This window comes from Lonchura striata, chromosome Z (assembly GCF_050655825.1).
Source record: "Lonchura striata isolate lonStrDom1 chromosome Z, ASM5065582v1, whole genome shotgun sequence".
Classification (NCBI taxonomy): domain Eukaryota; kingdom Metazoa; phylum Chordata; class Aves; order Passeriformes; family Estrildidae; genus Lonchura; species Lonchura striata.
In genome coordinates, this window is record NC_140740.1 from 15,698,004 (window position 1) to 15,713,683 (window position 15,680).

The window sequence follows — 15,680 nt, forward strand, 5'->3', positions numbered from 1 at the left end:
AGCAGACCTTACACTGAAGATATTTAAGCCAAATCAAATTTCCCACACAATAGCTCTGATTATGCTCTTGAATATTTTCCAAAGGCTTAATACATAGCACCTTAAAAATCTTTCATTGAGTGGTACTTCCTAAAACCAGAACAATTTGCTTGGAAATACCATGTGAAGTATCATCCACAAATCAAAAGGAAACTCTTTTGACCAAGTCCTCTTACCTATGACACCACAAAGTTTCATGCCCTGGGTAATTATCAATCAGTTCACTGCAGAGTTCCATCTCTTCATCTAAATAGTGGGGAAGATCCACGCTTTGCTCCTCTGCACATGCAGCTTCTGTCCCTGCACTCTCTTCGTCCTTCTGAAGGCTAGGGTTTTGTTCATTTACCACTTGATTCTGTACCTGTATGTTTTTGTCAGTCACTGTTCTGCGTATCAAGGAACTGAGTAAGAACTGGCGGTAATGAAATCCACTATGGTCCGAGACATGCATGGATACCCAATATTTAGTGGATGAAAGTTCATCAAGGAGAACCTGAAACAAAATGCAGGGACAGTTATCAACCAGTATAAAGGAGGAACTTACCACTACTGCTTTTGTATTAAGGCAACCTCTTCTTTGGGGATTTCACTGTAGTAATGGTTTAAGAATACACAGAAAGAAGAATTATTACTGAGCCTTTTCTACTACATGCTGAAAAGCATCTTGGCATCCCTGCAGAAAACAAATAAATATTTCTTCCAAACTGTGACAAGGCGGGTTTTTCAGAAACCAACCCACATGCTGACTGGGAAAAAAACCCCAGACCACTTCTGATATGAAATAAGCAGTGGTTTAAGAACTTCAAAATGGATAGCAATCAATACTATTTAGAGGAGGCACAAACTACACTGCTATTAGCTTTAAGAATTTTACTTTCTACCCTGTGGATTGTGGGTGTCAGAAAGTAAGTCAGTTGCTTAAAAGGAAAAAAACCCAAACTTAATTTGCACCTTGATTTTCCAGGAGAAAATGGCAGCCATAACCAACTGTAGCTCTGTTTTTAACACTTCTGGCTCCTGTGAATTGTCTCTTAATTCTGAGTGCTTTTAAACTTTCAAAATTAATTTCTGGAGAGCAATGCATGTTTGGCTCCCAGAAAAAGCTTTTACTATGCTTTGCTTTCTCTGTTAGAGCCACTGGTTTGGTTTTTTTCACAGGCCTTAACCTCCTTCCTCATACTGCTTCTCCTCTGGAGCTTACACTATCCAAAGAGATAAAAACTACCCTTTTCACTTACTTCTAAAGACTTTTGGAAGTAATCTTAATAACCTTATGATATACTCTTGCTTTTAACCTCTTCTCCTAAACTATGTACATCACTTAGCAGGACCAGGTGATTCAAACAACTTTCATAGGTAGAAGTCTTTCTTTCAGATACTGCAACACAAAAGCCACACCTTCCCCCAGAGAAAATCATGGAAACACACAAGACTAGCTATACAGCTTTTTTGAGGGCATCCATTCTAAAATAAATTGGAGCAAATACAATGAAAACAGTGTCTTCTACCCTAGATAGTCATCATATTTTTCTAAATCTTGCCAAAAGATACCAGCATCACCTTCCTTTTAGAGATCAGCAAACTGAAGTGCAGTATTAAATAAGAGTCCACAAACAGGGTTCTTAAGGGGGCTAAAACTCCATGTCCAAATCTGCACTTTAAACCATAAGATCAGCTTTTCCTTTCTTCATAGAATTAAGCTTAGTATTTTGAACTTTTGAACTTCAAAATTTTTAAGTATATTAAGAACAACATAAGGCTCAGAAAAATCAGATCAGCCTTTATTCAACTGTAATTGATACTACACACATTTATATTCAACTGTGACCTTGGAAGAATCTGAAATATTTATAACCTACAAATTTACAGGGGAACATCTTAATTACACATTTTAACTCCCTGTACAAAGGGAACAAAATTATTCCCAGCATCACTCCTTACCTGAACCAGAACACCTCTTTTAAAAAAGCAACACAGAAGATTGCCATTAAAACTTCTTCAGATCTACAAAAAACAGCCTCGTACCTAGGAACCTCAAAGTACCAGTGGAAGATGCTTCTAACAACTGGAAGTAAAACAAAAAGCCAGCTAATGTCTGAATGCTAAGAGGTTTCTTCTTACAAAGCCAGTTTTCTCAATTTCCATCTCTATCAGAACAAGCCCTTTGCCACTGTCGTGTGAAGAGAGAAGAAACTATATGAAAATACTTCCCTTCCCTTTCTTGACAACTTCTTGTCTATCTCTGGTAGTGAGCTGACTACTATGGAACTGGCAGCCTCCTCCAGAATATGACATGAGCACTCACTGACCTTTGTCTCAATCTCTGGGTCTGCATTCCCTCTTACACTCTCCTTGACCATGTGCTTGCTTGTTTTAGAGTGCTTTTCCAGCCAATAAACTGACCTGAAACCTCCTCCCTGGTCTGGGCACCGAGGAAATGAAAAGGAACTGGAGAAACAAACTTTTAAGGATAACCAAATAAATATAGCACTCACAGAAACTAGCACTTTTGAAGACCCTGTCATCTAAGAAAAAGCTATGGCATTGCTGGGGATGGCTACAAGAAAAACTACTTTGTGTCTCATAAACATGCTGTCCATGTTGTCTTCTGGTCATCACACAAGAGAAGTGTTGCCTCATGACAATTACCCTACTATTTGCTTGTTTGTTTTACTGTAGAATCTGATCAGTCAATCTCCATCCTTTAATTATGAAATTAAGTATTCCAATCTAAAGAAAACAAAAAAAGTTTGTCAATCCTTGCTTAACTACACCTTATTTTTCTATCTGTATCATTTCACTGAAGCAACACAGTGTGTATGAATTTTAAGACGATACCCCTACTCTCCTACCCCAGTTTTCTAACTAATTATGCACAAAGTATAGTAGGTATCTGAAATTCATGATCTAACCCCACTAACTGTACCGGCATGTGAAAAAGTTTAAATCAGGCTTTCCACGGCAAGTACTCCAATGCCAGAATTAATATATTAGTTTCAAACAATCTATTCTTGACAAATCCTTGATCTATGTTAATGAACAATTTTAAAAACTACATCAACTTGCTAATGCCATTCAAATTCTGCAGCTAGAACAAACTGAAACTCTTATATTGAAAGAAGATAATGTTTTTGACTGTCTAGTGTAAGAAAGAAGAAACATCTATATCCTTTGAACAATTTTCCTACTGGGCCAAAACTTTCTTCTCTAGCATTTTAAATCTTTTTCCAGAGCTTGAGCTGAGATTCAGTCTGCAGTAGCATTATGATTATCAAATCAAAGGGAAAAGAATAACCAAAACGCCATAACCCAGCCTACCTCCTGAAATCCTTCAAAGCAGGTTGACAGCTTTGTTAATCATAAACTCATTTTGACAAGTCATATTTAAATGATAATACAACATACAATTAATGTTTCTGGGCCTCTGCTTACTTGTACACTTCAAACTACAAGCAAAATTTTATTACAGCAGAAATATAGCCCTAATTAATACAAGTACTCCTTAATTTCAGGCAACCTTGCAAGAACTAAATGGCCATAGAATCAGTGACTGTTTTATCTGTCAATTTTTCATCATGGTTCCAGTCTTACATCTTGTTGATATTTATCATACTTTTCAGGTATTTAAATAGAGAAATTGCTGAAGGTGTTGCATGAGACATCAAGCAAGTAAAAAACCTCCAAAGAATGGAAAAGCCAAGGCAAAGCTGGACAGGACTTGGCAAGAGGTGCAAAAAATAACAAGAAGGGACTGTGTAAGTACACAGGTCACAAAAAAAGACCGAGAGTGTACGCTCCCTAATAAACAAGAATTGATGGCAACTGACATGGAAAAACATGAAATACTGTTTGTTGTCTCAGTCTTCACTGGCAATCAAACCTCCCTCCCACTTCTCTCTAGTCCCTGATCCTCTAGACTCTTGTGCGGGAAGCTAAGTCCCTCCCACTATAAGCAAAGAGCAGGTTCAGAACCACTTGAGAAAGCTGAACAGCCACAAGTCTATGGCATCTGAAGGTCCACATTATAGAGTTCTGAGACAACTGGCTCACGCTACCAAACCACTGTCCACTGTCCCTGAAGCCATGGCAGTTAGGGGAGGTCCCCAGTGACTGGAAAAAGGGAAACACTGCTCTCATTTTTAAAACTGGAGAGAAGAGGTGAAAAAGGAAGACCCAGGGAACTGGAGACCAGTAAGCCCCACCTCTGTAGCTGGCAAGATCATGGTGCAGATCCTTCCAGAAGACACGTTAAGGCACCTACGAGACAAGGAGGTGACACGAGACAGCCAGCAATCCTGCCTGACCCATCTGGTGGCCTTCTATGTCAGAGTGACAGCAGTGGTCAATAAGAGAAGACCAACAGTTGTCATCAAGCTAGACGTGGAAGGCATTCAATATGGTTCCCACATGACATCCTTATGTCCAAATTTGTGACAGACAGAAGGTCCATAAAGTGGGTAAGGAACTGGCTGGATGGATGCAGCCAGAGAGGAGTGGTCAACAGCTCTATGTCCAGGTGGAGACTGGTGATGAGCCCCTCAGGCCTCTGTCTTGGGACTGCTCCACTGTCCCCTCCATTGAAGTATTCAAGGCTGGGCTGGTTGGGCTCCTGAGCAACCTGATCTAATTAGTGGCATCCTTACAAATTGCAGAGTGGTTGGAATGAGATGGGGATCCCTCCCAAGCCAAACCAGTCTGTAATTCTATGAACCTGAATGTTTTTGTGAAAATCTCTAATGCCTGCATTTCCCTTGTTCTCCTTCTTATTTGCTTTTTTACTTGCATCAAATCTTGCAAATAATCACTGTATAATTTGACCTCATAAAGTTACCTAATTTTATCACGAGTTTCTTGCTGTCTTTTACATTCCACACCTTTTCCTAAGTTTCCTGTATCCCAAACAGCTTCTACTAAGCCCTCTGATGAGGTGCATTGGTGGCATCATAAAAAAATCTAAAGCTAACACAGACACTTCCCAACAGGGTTAACACATTGGTGGAGGAACAACACTACCAGTGAAATTTGCCAGAGGTAACAGAAACCAGATGGACAACTCTAGACAAAAGTATCACTTCCATAATCTTCATTCCAAAAAAAGTAGATCAGCAGGGGAAGTGAGATGGCAGACAAAGTAAACAGACTTTAGAATGGTCAAACAAATTTATAACTCTACATTCACAGGCATGTCTGTCATTTGTCACAAGAAGTACTCACAACTGATAATAGATAAACTCACCACAATAATTCCAGTTCTGCAAAGAGTTATTTCTATTACAATGTAATTATTTTTCTTTAATTAAATTGGTACGGAATAGCAAGTACAAAAAGCACTCAAGGTGTAATCCTGATCCTCAGACTACTGTTAGCAGTATAGTGGGCACAGAGCTGTTTAGAACTTGTTTTAAGGCATAAAATGACTTGTATTTTCTTTAATAGTGCTAACTCCCTTCACCTTTTAATAACCTCTTGAAGATATCAAAGTTCCTGTTTTCTGTTAATATAGACTTCTAACCCTAATTTCTAACCTCCAATCTATATGAATCCAGCAATTCTTCTGAAAACTACCTTTTCATATAAACTTGCTAGGCAGACGAGTCCAAATTTTGCCCTGTCTCTGCAACAGACATAAAAATAATGGCTATATTGACTCAACAGTCTCCAGTAAATTCCTCCCTTGCAACCTTATGCGGCAAAATGCAGAAGCTGCTTTAAAAGTGAGTGGTATGTCACTCCTAATACTCACAAAGAATTCACTTAACCACTCAGAAAACATGGTATTACAAAACTGCCTACATAATTTCAGATCACATCACATTAACTAATTTAATTTGCTGCAGGTCTTGATGTTAGACGCAAAACATTCAACACCGCATAAAGTGTTCCTGCTGTCCCTGAAATGGTTTAATCAGCTCCCAGTGTAAATACTGTCAAAAAATACTGCTGAAACTGAAGAAATTAGTTACAAGTACTACTATGCTTTCTCCAAAATTCCTTCTGTCTTTACTTGGTCCTTCAAAATTCTGAGTTAAGGGTACCAAAACATTGATATTACATTATCAAAATAATATCTGTTATGTATTACCTTTTTCCTCTACTATGTATTTCAAGACTAGTGCTGGAAGAATTACTTGAGAGTTGCCCATTCCTTATTTTGGCTCACATAGTCCCATCTATACTCTTCCCACACATATATTAGCACCAAGTACTAAGAGAGAAACAGAACTTTGTATGCAGGCAAGAAAAATGCACAATATACTCACTGCAAGATTTTTCCCCTTTCTTAAAACATTCTTAGCTACCTGTGATACTCTTCATTCATGTTATACAATCTGCTTTGCAAATCAGTATTACAGCTTTTTTGAGAAGAAAATTTAAGAATTTATTCACTATTGTATTATACCTTGACAGTGAGTTTTGCCAAATGTTGTAAAACCCAGATACGATGGGACCAGGCATTGTAGTTGCTTGGATATCTCCCAGCAGCTTCGGAGCAGACATTCATTTCCTCCTGCACTAGTCGGTGAATCCTCTCCATAGGCACTGCTCCCAAGTTTCCTTTAGTTGCAAGACTGGGCAAGGAGCTTTCCTGAATTAGTTGTTGCAGCACCCATCGTCTGGTTAAACGATGTAAAGCGTTAATGGTGAGAGAGCAGTTATAAGAGAAAAAGATGGCTTTTCATGTGCATAAATCAAACCTTTCCAATAGTTCTATTCTCTGAACTACTCTGTAGCTAGTAAATGAGTGAGTAGCAAACAACCATCTGAACACTTGCTATGCTATAAACTATAACACAATGATTGCACTCCCAACACACTTGCATCAGTTTGCTCACTCTAAGTGATCATGGCTACTTACAGCATTATAAAATAAAACAGAGGAAACAACAAATTTATGAAAGAGTGCAAGCAGCATGTGCATGAAATTCTTAATGTGCTCCTCTAAAGTCTTGCATGGCACTAAAAGTGAAGCAGCCAAAGCGAGATAGAAAGAAGTAATTTGATAAAAAATTAATTCTGCTCAGTATCTTTTACATCTGACAGTACCACACTGCAATTCAAACTGGTTTCTGTACACCACCAGCAGTAGCAAAGTCCAAAAGGCTTGTGGTTTCAAGGGCTATAGGTATAAACAAAACAAATATTTCTACTGATGAATTACGTATATTTGATTTCATGTGTCTGAAATAAGCACAGATTCCTAGATGTTCTGTTTTTTTATTTTACTTTGGACAAAATTTTAGCAGTATTTTTAGAGGCAATCTCAATGCTGCATCTGCAGCCCCAACACAAAAGGGTTCTACAAAAATAGATTACACGTGTGTAAATTTCCACAGAGCAGCCCATGTCAATGGAATTGCTATGGTCCAGTGTGGAATGCTCTGGAGAGACTGACATCCTCTGGTGTGCAACACAGAGGTTGTCCTGTTTTGTACTGGCTCACATTGGCTCCAAAACCAATGAATTGATATTTTCAAAAGTGTCAAAATTTCTTTTAACTCCAAGTTAAAATAAATCAATATTTACAATAAAAGTAATAAATTAACTTATTTGAAACAGAGACTTCTATTTTGCAAGCCATATATAAAATTAGATATCTACATATATATATATACATATATAAAAAGAGTTAACCACGTATTAAAAATATTGTTAACTCATCTGCCTTTTCTCTCCTTTGAAGACATGCATAATATGCTTGACCACTCGTGGATTTTATCTACATTGTATCTTTTTCACTCAGTTATCAAAAAAAGGACAAAGTATTGGAAGACAATATTAAAGACAATTTATAAGAATGCAATTTTAAACTGTGTTTCTCAGAAGAAAGTTACAAGCAGTGTATGAACACTTTCCTCCTATACACTGTTTGTTCTAAATAAAGATGTACAGCTAAGCAAACCATGATTTGACTGTTGTGTAACAGTATTTTATGAAATGTAATAATTTTGAAGACTTAACTTTGAATTTTTAAAAGTGCCTTTGATCCAAACATCACCTTTTGTATTTTTTACTTCAGTCCACAGCTATGCAAGAAATGGAAAATTAAAAAAACTCAATAAGCACAGTCACTCTTTTAACAAGAGATATGTATTATTTCATTAACATCATTATCTGAGTAAAACCATGAAGATAAAATATTTCACCTCTGTAATTATTTCAGTTTCTTAAAATGATTTTGCTTTACAAACCAAGGAAATATGATAAATTACATGTGCAGGGGAGAGTGAAAAAATACAGACTTTATGGTCTCTGTGACTACAACATCAAAAAATTTATAAAATTAAATTCAAGTTCCTTTCTAGACAGCTCAATCACAACCTCAGAAGATTTAAAATCTATTTCTGGAACCCGTTGAATATCATGGTATTATTTGGTTTTTATGTAAAATTTCCTGCATTAATTTTACTCCAATTAATTTGGAGTCACTTTTACTTTTGCATGTTGCTACTGCTCATACAATTCTGGAATGACTACAAACAAACAAACAAAGATTGTTAAGTGACAACTGCACAGTATATGTACATGCACAAGATATAGCTAAACTCCCAAAATATACAGCAGGAGGTCATGTGACAAAGTGAATGGCAGGTATTTGGTATCTTCAGTGAGTGTGTCTCCCATACACAAGAAAAAGCAATTTGGTTATTGAATTTTCATTTTATTCGTAGCCCCATTATAGATTTTTGCATCTTCTGAGATTTAATACCATGGAGGAATAGGAAACCCAAAATTAATCATTATGCTGATGCAGAGAAGTATTTTTGCAAATCTTATTTTCTAGCATGTATGAATTTTGGTCAGCATATCCAAATCCAAGCCAAACATTTGTGCAATCACCCTCAAATATAGTTTTCTGATGTAGGCAAGTAAGAGAAAGAAAAACAAATCATGACACTATCAAAATACTCCTAATTTAAATTTGCATGGGAATTATACACATAATTTTATATTATTTCTAAAATGTAAATAAATATAAATAACCTAACATTCTGACTTATTTGATAAAAACATACTGATCATCATAATGATATTGATGGTACCAGGTTCAGAAGTATTAACATGTAAAAAAAAATTCTTATTTTTTGTGTGTTAGCTACCATGTAGAAAAGGTAAACTATGACAAACTGCAGGATTTTTTTCCCGCATTGTAACTACATACTTTGGCTTCAAAGCTATCAAGAAGCACAAATCTGTAGCATGAGGATGATGAAAAGAAGTTGAACATCAAAATTAAAAGTCAATGCTGCAGAAGTTCATTGTTGTTGCTGTATCAATGAAACACCTTGGAATATTCCAGGCATTGCTTACTAGGTTTACCTTGAGACTTTTAAGCTTGTGCATGCACTGACAAACAAGAGTTTACCAACAACTTTCATTTCCAAAAATTCTCATGTAGTCAGTAAGTTTTGTTGTGTTCTTTCTAGAGCATGAAGTCCCTAATGCAGTATCAACTTTAACACATCCAGCATTAGGGCAGCTGTAAACACAGACATTGCAAACTGCTTCATAATATGTCACAATTAAATCTCTTTAGGGCTGTCTATAAAAGGTTGACCTAGCTTTTTATTTCTATCATGAAAAAAGATAAAATGTGTACACATTTTTTTTTTGTTTTTTTGTTTTAAAGCTTTGCAATGGATCCATGCTTCACTTGGCTCTGCTGAAGGCTTTTTATGGTCAGTCATGACTGAGATGGCTAGGCTTGTGCATTTGAGTAACTCTATTTTCCAAACATGTGATCCATTATTCTAATACCCAGTAATGATGACTGAATTATTTAGTTCAAGTTAGAAATAATAAAAATTAATTCACCAAACCAAAAAGACCAGTATTGAAATGGAAAAAAAAAACAGCTTCATTTAACAAAAGCTGGCTTTAATAGAAGCTTCACTTTCTGAAATGTAGACAAACAATACAGTAGTAAATTTGAGGGAAAGGAGAAATCTACAGTGCTGAAATACTTACAATTATGGAATCAGAGTTTTCAGGTTGAGGATTTTAGGTGCTGCAAGACATGATAAACCTCTAAGGGAATTTATCCCCCCTCTGAAGTTTATTTAAAAAGTATGCAGCAGAAAAGGTACATATGATTTCAGTTCTAAGTATAGAATATAGACAGGTAGCTTCAAAAGCCAAAGCACAGTATTTTGCAATGACTGGTTCAAAGAATATTCAAAGATATATTTCTAGATGTTCTCCTGCATCTACAACTCTCCTTAACCCAAGAACAAAAAAAAAAAAAAAAACAACAAAAAAAACACACAAAAACAAACAAACAAACAAAAAACTATGAAAAATGTTTCAAGAGGCAATAGAAAGCAAAGGATACCAACCTATGAATCCATGTTTCTGGACTCTTTGGAAACTTGGTTAATGCCAGTTTTCCAAGATGCAAATCTTTAAGTGGATTTAAAGTGCCAGACAGTATTAATTCTTTCCTACAAAAGATAAAATAAATCTGTGTGAATAAAAGTAGTAATCTGAAAACAGAACACAAATCCTAATAACAAATTGCATGGCATTTCCTTTGTATCATAACAGAATTTCACTGTCAAACTACAAGAGTTTAAAAGACCCTTAGTGCATGAATCCATTCTATTATACATACATATGTACTATACATATGTGCACAAAGAACTTTATCTTAATTTGAATACATACAACCCATTAGTTTTCAAACCTACCCAGAAATCACTGAGTCAACTACTTGTAGGGTTACATATATGAACAAACATCCCTTCTTGAAATTAAGCCCTTGGATCACATCTGGAAATATCTGTGTACATCTGGAAATACTCTTACACATAGCACTCCTCCATACTTACTTTTAGTTTTTAAATACTATTCAAGATACAGTGTCAAGGTTCCCTATATTTATTTTAAAAAGGGAAATATTCTGTTAGTGCTCATCCAACAACCCTTCCTAGAGTACCTCCCACAGACAGAGCAAAATGAAAATCTGTACTTTGCTTTCTCACCTTCTTTGCACAGAATTTCTTGCCCCTCACCCTCTTCTTTCTAGCTTTATAACTCTTATTGCCTGTCCTGAGCATGTTTGTAGACATCACCCCATCACTGGTTCCTCCAAGGACATTAGTCTTCATATCCTATTCTCCAATCTAGTAGGTAGCAGCTTTGAAGTAAAGATACAGTAAGTTCCAAAGTTACAATCTGCAGAAAGAAAATACACATTTCCCAGAACCTGCAGAAGTCACAGGTTCTGGGAAAACTGAAACTGAGAGTACAAGAAGCAGAAGCAATTTTGGCATGGGTTTGAATTTTGGCTAATAATTTCTGATTCATCATAATGATAGGAATAGCTGTATTAAGTGAGGACCAGATAATCAACTCTCTGATCAAAAGACCCCAGTAGGAGGGGAAGAAATAGAATCTGGTAAGATCCGCTATCACATAAGAAGGCAAAACTCTGCAGTTCTGCAGTCTGATGCAGAAAACAAAGTTATGCCCCATGTCTCACAAACAAATTAACATATTTCCTTTCTGAGAGTACATATTTTCTGTCTGAGTTGTAATTTTTAGCAGGAAACTGACTCCACCTGGTACTTTGGCTTTGTGCTGCTGTAATTGAAACTTATAAGCACAATCAGAAGCTAATGGTTGCAACACTAAGAGTGAGCAAGTATTATTTAAATTTGAATAAGAGTGGGGGATGTATCCTTATGGAATGAATCCTTATAAAAGTTTTTCTTCTGATAGCTACTGGGGCATCTGTTTTTATTTCAACCAAGGTCCAACATGCTTCAGATTGGATGCTTTTAGATGGTTTTTAACAGGTAGTTCAGATATACCAACCAGAAGTGGCAGACTGATCGGACCATTCTGTGCTAATGCACTCAAATTTGGAAAGCAGACAAAAGAGAGATTCAGGGTCAGCACCAGAGTAAGTGGAACAACTACCTCATTACTGCAGTACAAAAGTGACATTTTCATAAAAATTACTTACCACACACACAATGAAAATACAGCTTAGATCAGTCTGATACTTAAAACAAATACATGTACATATTTAACAAAGATTTAGACTACCAGGCCACCTACCTCCCAAAACCTAAACTTTCAGTGAAGAAAGTGCTCTTTCTATATTGAAACATTGACATTAAGTAAACAGCCTCACACTAACACAGTCTTAAGATTCCTCTTTTGCAAAATTGAGGAACAGTACAGATAAGATTTATCTTCACTGCTGCAGTAGAAAAGCTGGTTTTAGCTGTAATGATTTTCAAATGAGAGATTCTCCCATTCACAAAAGACTGCAAGCACTAGTAGAACTGAAGTACCATATGCTCCCACATAAACCTCTTCTAAGCTCTTTCAGCTAACATCCAACTTGGGATATATAAATTCTAGCTCACTTTCTTGCCATGTGGATCATAGATGTTTCAGCCTTAAGGATTATAGCTCCCATAAAAGATCATCTGGAATCATTTTTACCTGGCTTATGCTAACACCTTTGAAGTAATCTATATCTGAAAGCAAAACAGGACTTTTCAGAGCATCTTGTTACCTAATGCCTTTTCATCAACTGTATATGCCAGGAAGTATAACAGGAAGACTAAAGGCATTTATGAAAATTCCTTTACAATCACCCCATGAAGATTTTGGTAATTTTAACTTGCAAGACTTCAACTTCTAAAAACACAGGATAACTGATTTAGGATTAACTGGAGATATCTCTTATCCCATTTAGTATAACAGGGGTTTCTCTCTCAGCTCCTAGGAAGTGACACACCTACTCTATAGCCAGTCTTTCTCTGCCATATAATTACCTCTTGCTCAGGTCTCAGGGTTTAGGTTATAGCCCCTGCCCTTCTGTAACTTTCCAGTCACTTCTAATTTAAACAAATAAATAAACAACAAATATATGTAGTAGGCACATTACAACTGTTCAGAATAGTTACAAAGTCAAGGCATACCAACTGCTCATAGTTGGCCTAGATAACATCTGTAAAGTTCTCCTGTGCCTCATTAATCCGATATGATTTCCTATGACTGCCAGCTGAGCTGAAATGCCCACTTGTCTTCCACAATACCATTCAAGTCTTCTGACTGGGCTCTGCAAAGTGCTGTGTCCTTTCCTAGGAAGGGATTTCCTTTTCTCTCTCTTCCTCTATCTTCAAGTTCAGTGCTACTGAGTCAACCACAATCTCTGAAGCTTTCAGGAGAATTCAACATATGAAAAAGGGATTATCCCTGCCTATAATGAAAAAGTCAATAAAGAATATACAACAAACACACTGTGTGCAGGGCTGCTATTCAGTAAACAACTACTTAAGGCTACTTAAGAATCTATAATGCTTTTTTCCCCCCTCAAAATAAAGCAGTGAATTAGTGTATGGAGAATGCAAGATGAACCTGGCATGACAAACATAGTCTGGGCAACAAGGAAACAATCATCCCACAACAAATCCATAATGTTCTGCAAACAGAGTGCAAGTCTCATACAATTAGTTCTCAGCTCTGACTATCTCAGGATAAGGATTTATCACTAGAATCCATACAGAACACAGTCAGTCCTCTACTCTGTGACTGATTATGCCAAACATCTGGCTAGCTTGATGTGTAATTTCACAGAGAAGCTGAAATATATGTCAACATAACTAAAGTGCCTCCCCTTCAAAAGAGCGAACTCCCAGCAGAAACCTAGAACAACAAAGGGTCAGATTCAGCAAAGCATTTCCTTTCTAGAATGGGTTCACTGGTAATCTCCACAGATGCTGACTGGTTTGTGTAACAAGATCTCTCTAGATGCTGAAGAGACCTTCAAAGACAGACTGACTGGTACATCATTAGTCAACAATTTGGGGAGTAAGGCCAACTTCTGCAGTAATTTTTATGTTTTGGTAAATCATAAACATCATAAAAGAGAAACAATCTTCTCCATATTCCTCAGCATTTTTAATTCCACTTACAACTTTGAACTACTCTTCTCATGCACATAAAAGCTAACTCTTTCAGCTGTCAGGTACAAAAAATGCCAGACTGATAAGGATGAATGCATGTGCAATAAAAAAATTTCTGCAAAACATAAACCAAAAATCAATTTTAAGTACAGTAATATGAGATTACTGTAGCAGCTTTAGTACTTATACAAGCTCCTAATTCCATTTTAACACTTCAAAGCTACTCAACTTATACATTTTCATGATATTAAACCCTTTGCTATCACATTCATTTTTTAGACCTGAGAGATAGAAAGATACAGAACACAGCAGAATCCTTCAGAACTGTATCAGCAGCAAAAGAACAAAAAAGAAAAAGCTGAATTCGCCCTAAGTAAGGCTGACAGCTAGATGCAGCCATTATCTTTCTAGGTCATTTTGTTATGCACCACCTGCAATAGAGCACCATAACTACAGAATTCCTGTTTTCCATTAATGCACTCCTACAGACTATCATACTTTTGTCAGCCCTCCAGCCCTCCTGAAACTATAGCTTTTATCGACTGTCTCCAGTCTTACCTTAGCAACATAAAGAGAATATTCCTCCAACTCTGCAACTTACAGAATAGCTGTAAAGAACTGTTGTTTCTGCACCTCCTGAAGAGCAATGAAGTAAATTCCTGCTCCTCCTCCATTATGACTCCTGGACAAGTTCTGAAGCTTGAGCAATGATGAAGCTATGCTAAACCCAGCAGGTACAAGAAAGGAAAGGGGAGGGGGGAAGTGTGTTTGAAATAAAGGGTAGACACCTTCTCCCCCTCTCTTGCAGTGTATCTACTGAGCCTTGATAGCCTGCACTGGTAATGGCAGAAAACTGAGCTGGAATCTCAAAAGAACTCAAAGACAGGTAAAAATGGTAACAGTGAATACGCACAGCAGATATCAGCCAAGCACTACCCTCATTAACTGCAGAAGGAAAGAGGAATGGTAGTTCAGTGGGTCTTATACACCCGGAAAATGTGGTGCAAACACCTTCATATGCAGCACTATAATCATCAGCCTGCAATAAAAAAACCAAAACAAAACAAAACAAAACCACCCTACCAAAAACCCCCAAACAAACCAACCAACCCAACAAAAACCAAAAAAGAGCAGTCTCAAACTATGTGCAACATATAGGAAAGAAGATTTTTAACATTCTTTCAACACTTCTTAGCTGACAAGTTCTTGCTGCATAACTAACAACTATGTGAAACAAAACTTTCAGTTGACTCATGTAAGGCCCAGCTCTTTTGATGGCATTTTCTGAGTGCAACATACCTCACATTCCAAGCAGTGGTGAAGTCGGGGTTCAGCAGTAGCAGGGTACACGTGATATCTATCAGCTCTAAAACAATGGAACAAGAGACATTAAGTAATTAACAAGAGATATTAGTAATGATTTGCACACAGCACTGATCTCTCTGCAGACCCTTTCTCCCTGTCATTCCTCAAAGTCTCTCTGCTATGGGCTGCTGTACCTCTATAAAATACTGCTCTTATTCCAGAAATGAGAGAGCATTAATTAATTAACAGTTAATTTAAGAGTGAGCAAGATCTGCCACATCCTCACTTTTCATTATTTAAAATAATGAACTGACTATGCCCTCAACAAGGAAAAGTCATAATATAAAGTCCTTGAGTATTCAATAATCTTAACCACACAAACTATATATGAGAAGCAGAGAATACTTCAAAGAA

At 36.8% G+C, this 15,680-nt stretch overlaps 1 protein-coding gene across 2 annotated transcripts in view; it reads right to left on the reverse strand.

Annotated features, from left to right (window-relative positions):
- Positions 1-15,680, reverse strand: part of PTAR1 (protein prenyltransferase alpha subunit repeat containing 1) — a 35,336-nt gene that overhangs the window by 9,514 nt on the left and 10,142 nt on the right. For both annotated transcript variants that reach the window (XM_021549790.4, XM_021549789.4), the window contains exons 3-6: positions 15,261-15,327; positions 10,374-10,478; positions 6,440-6,653; positions 216-532 (exon numbers count right to left, since the gene is read on the reverse strand). In XM_021549790.4, coding sequence (XP_021405465.1) covers positions 216-532; positions 6,440-6,653; positions 10,374-10,478; positions 15,261-15,327 — 703 coding nt within the window. The remainder of the gene's footprint in view (positions 1-215; positions 533-6,439; positions 6,654-10,373; positions 10,479-15,260; positions 15,328-15,680) is intronic.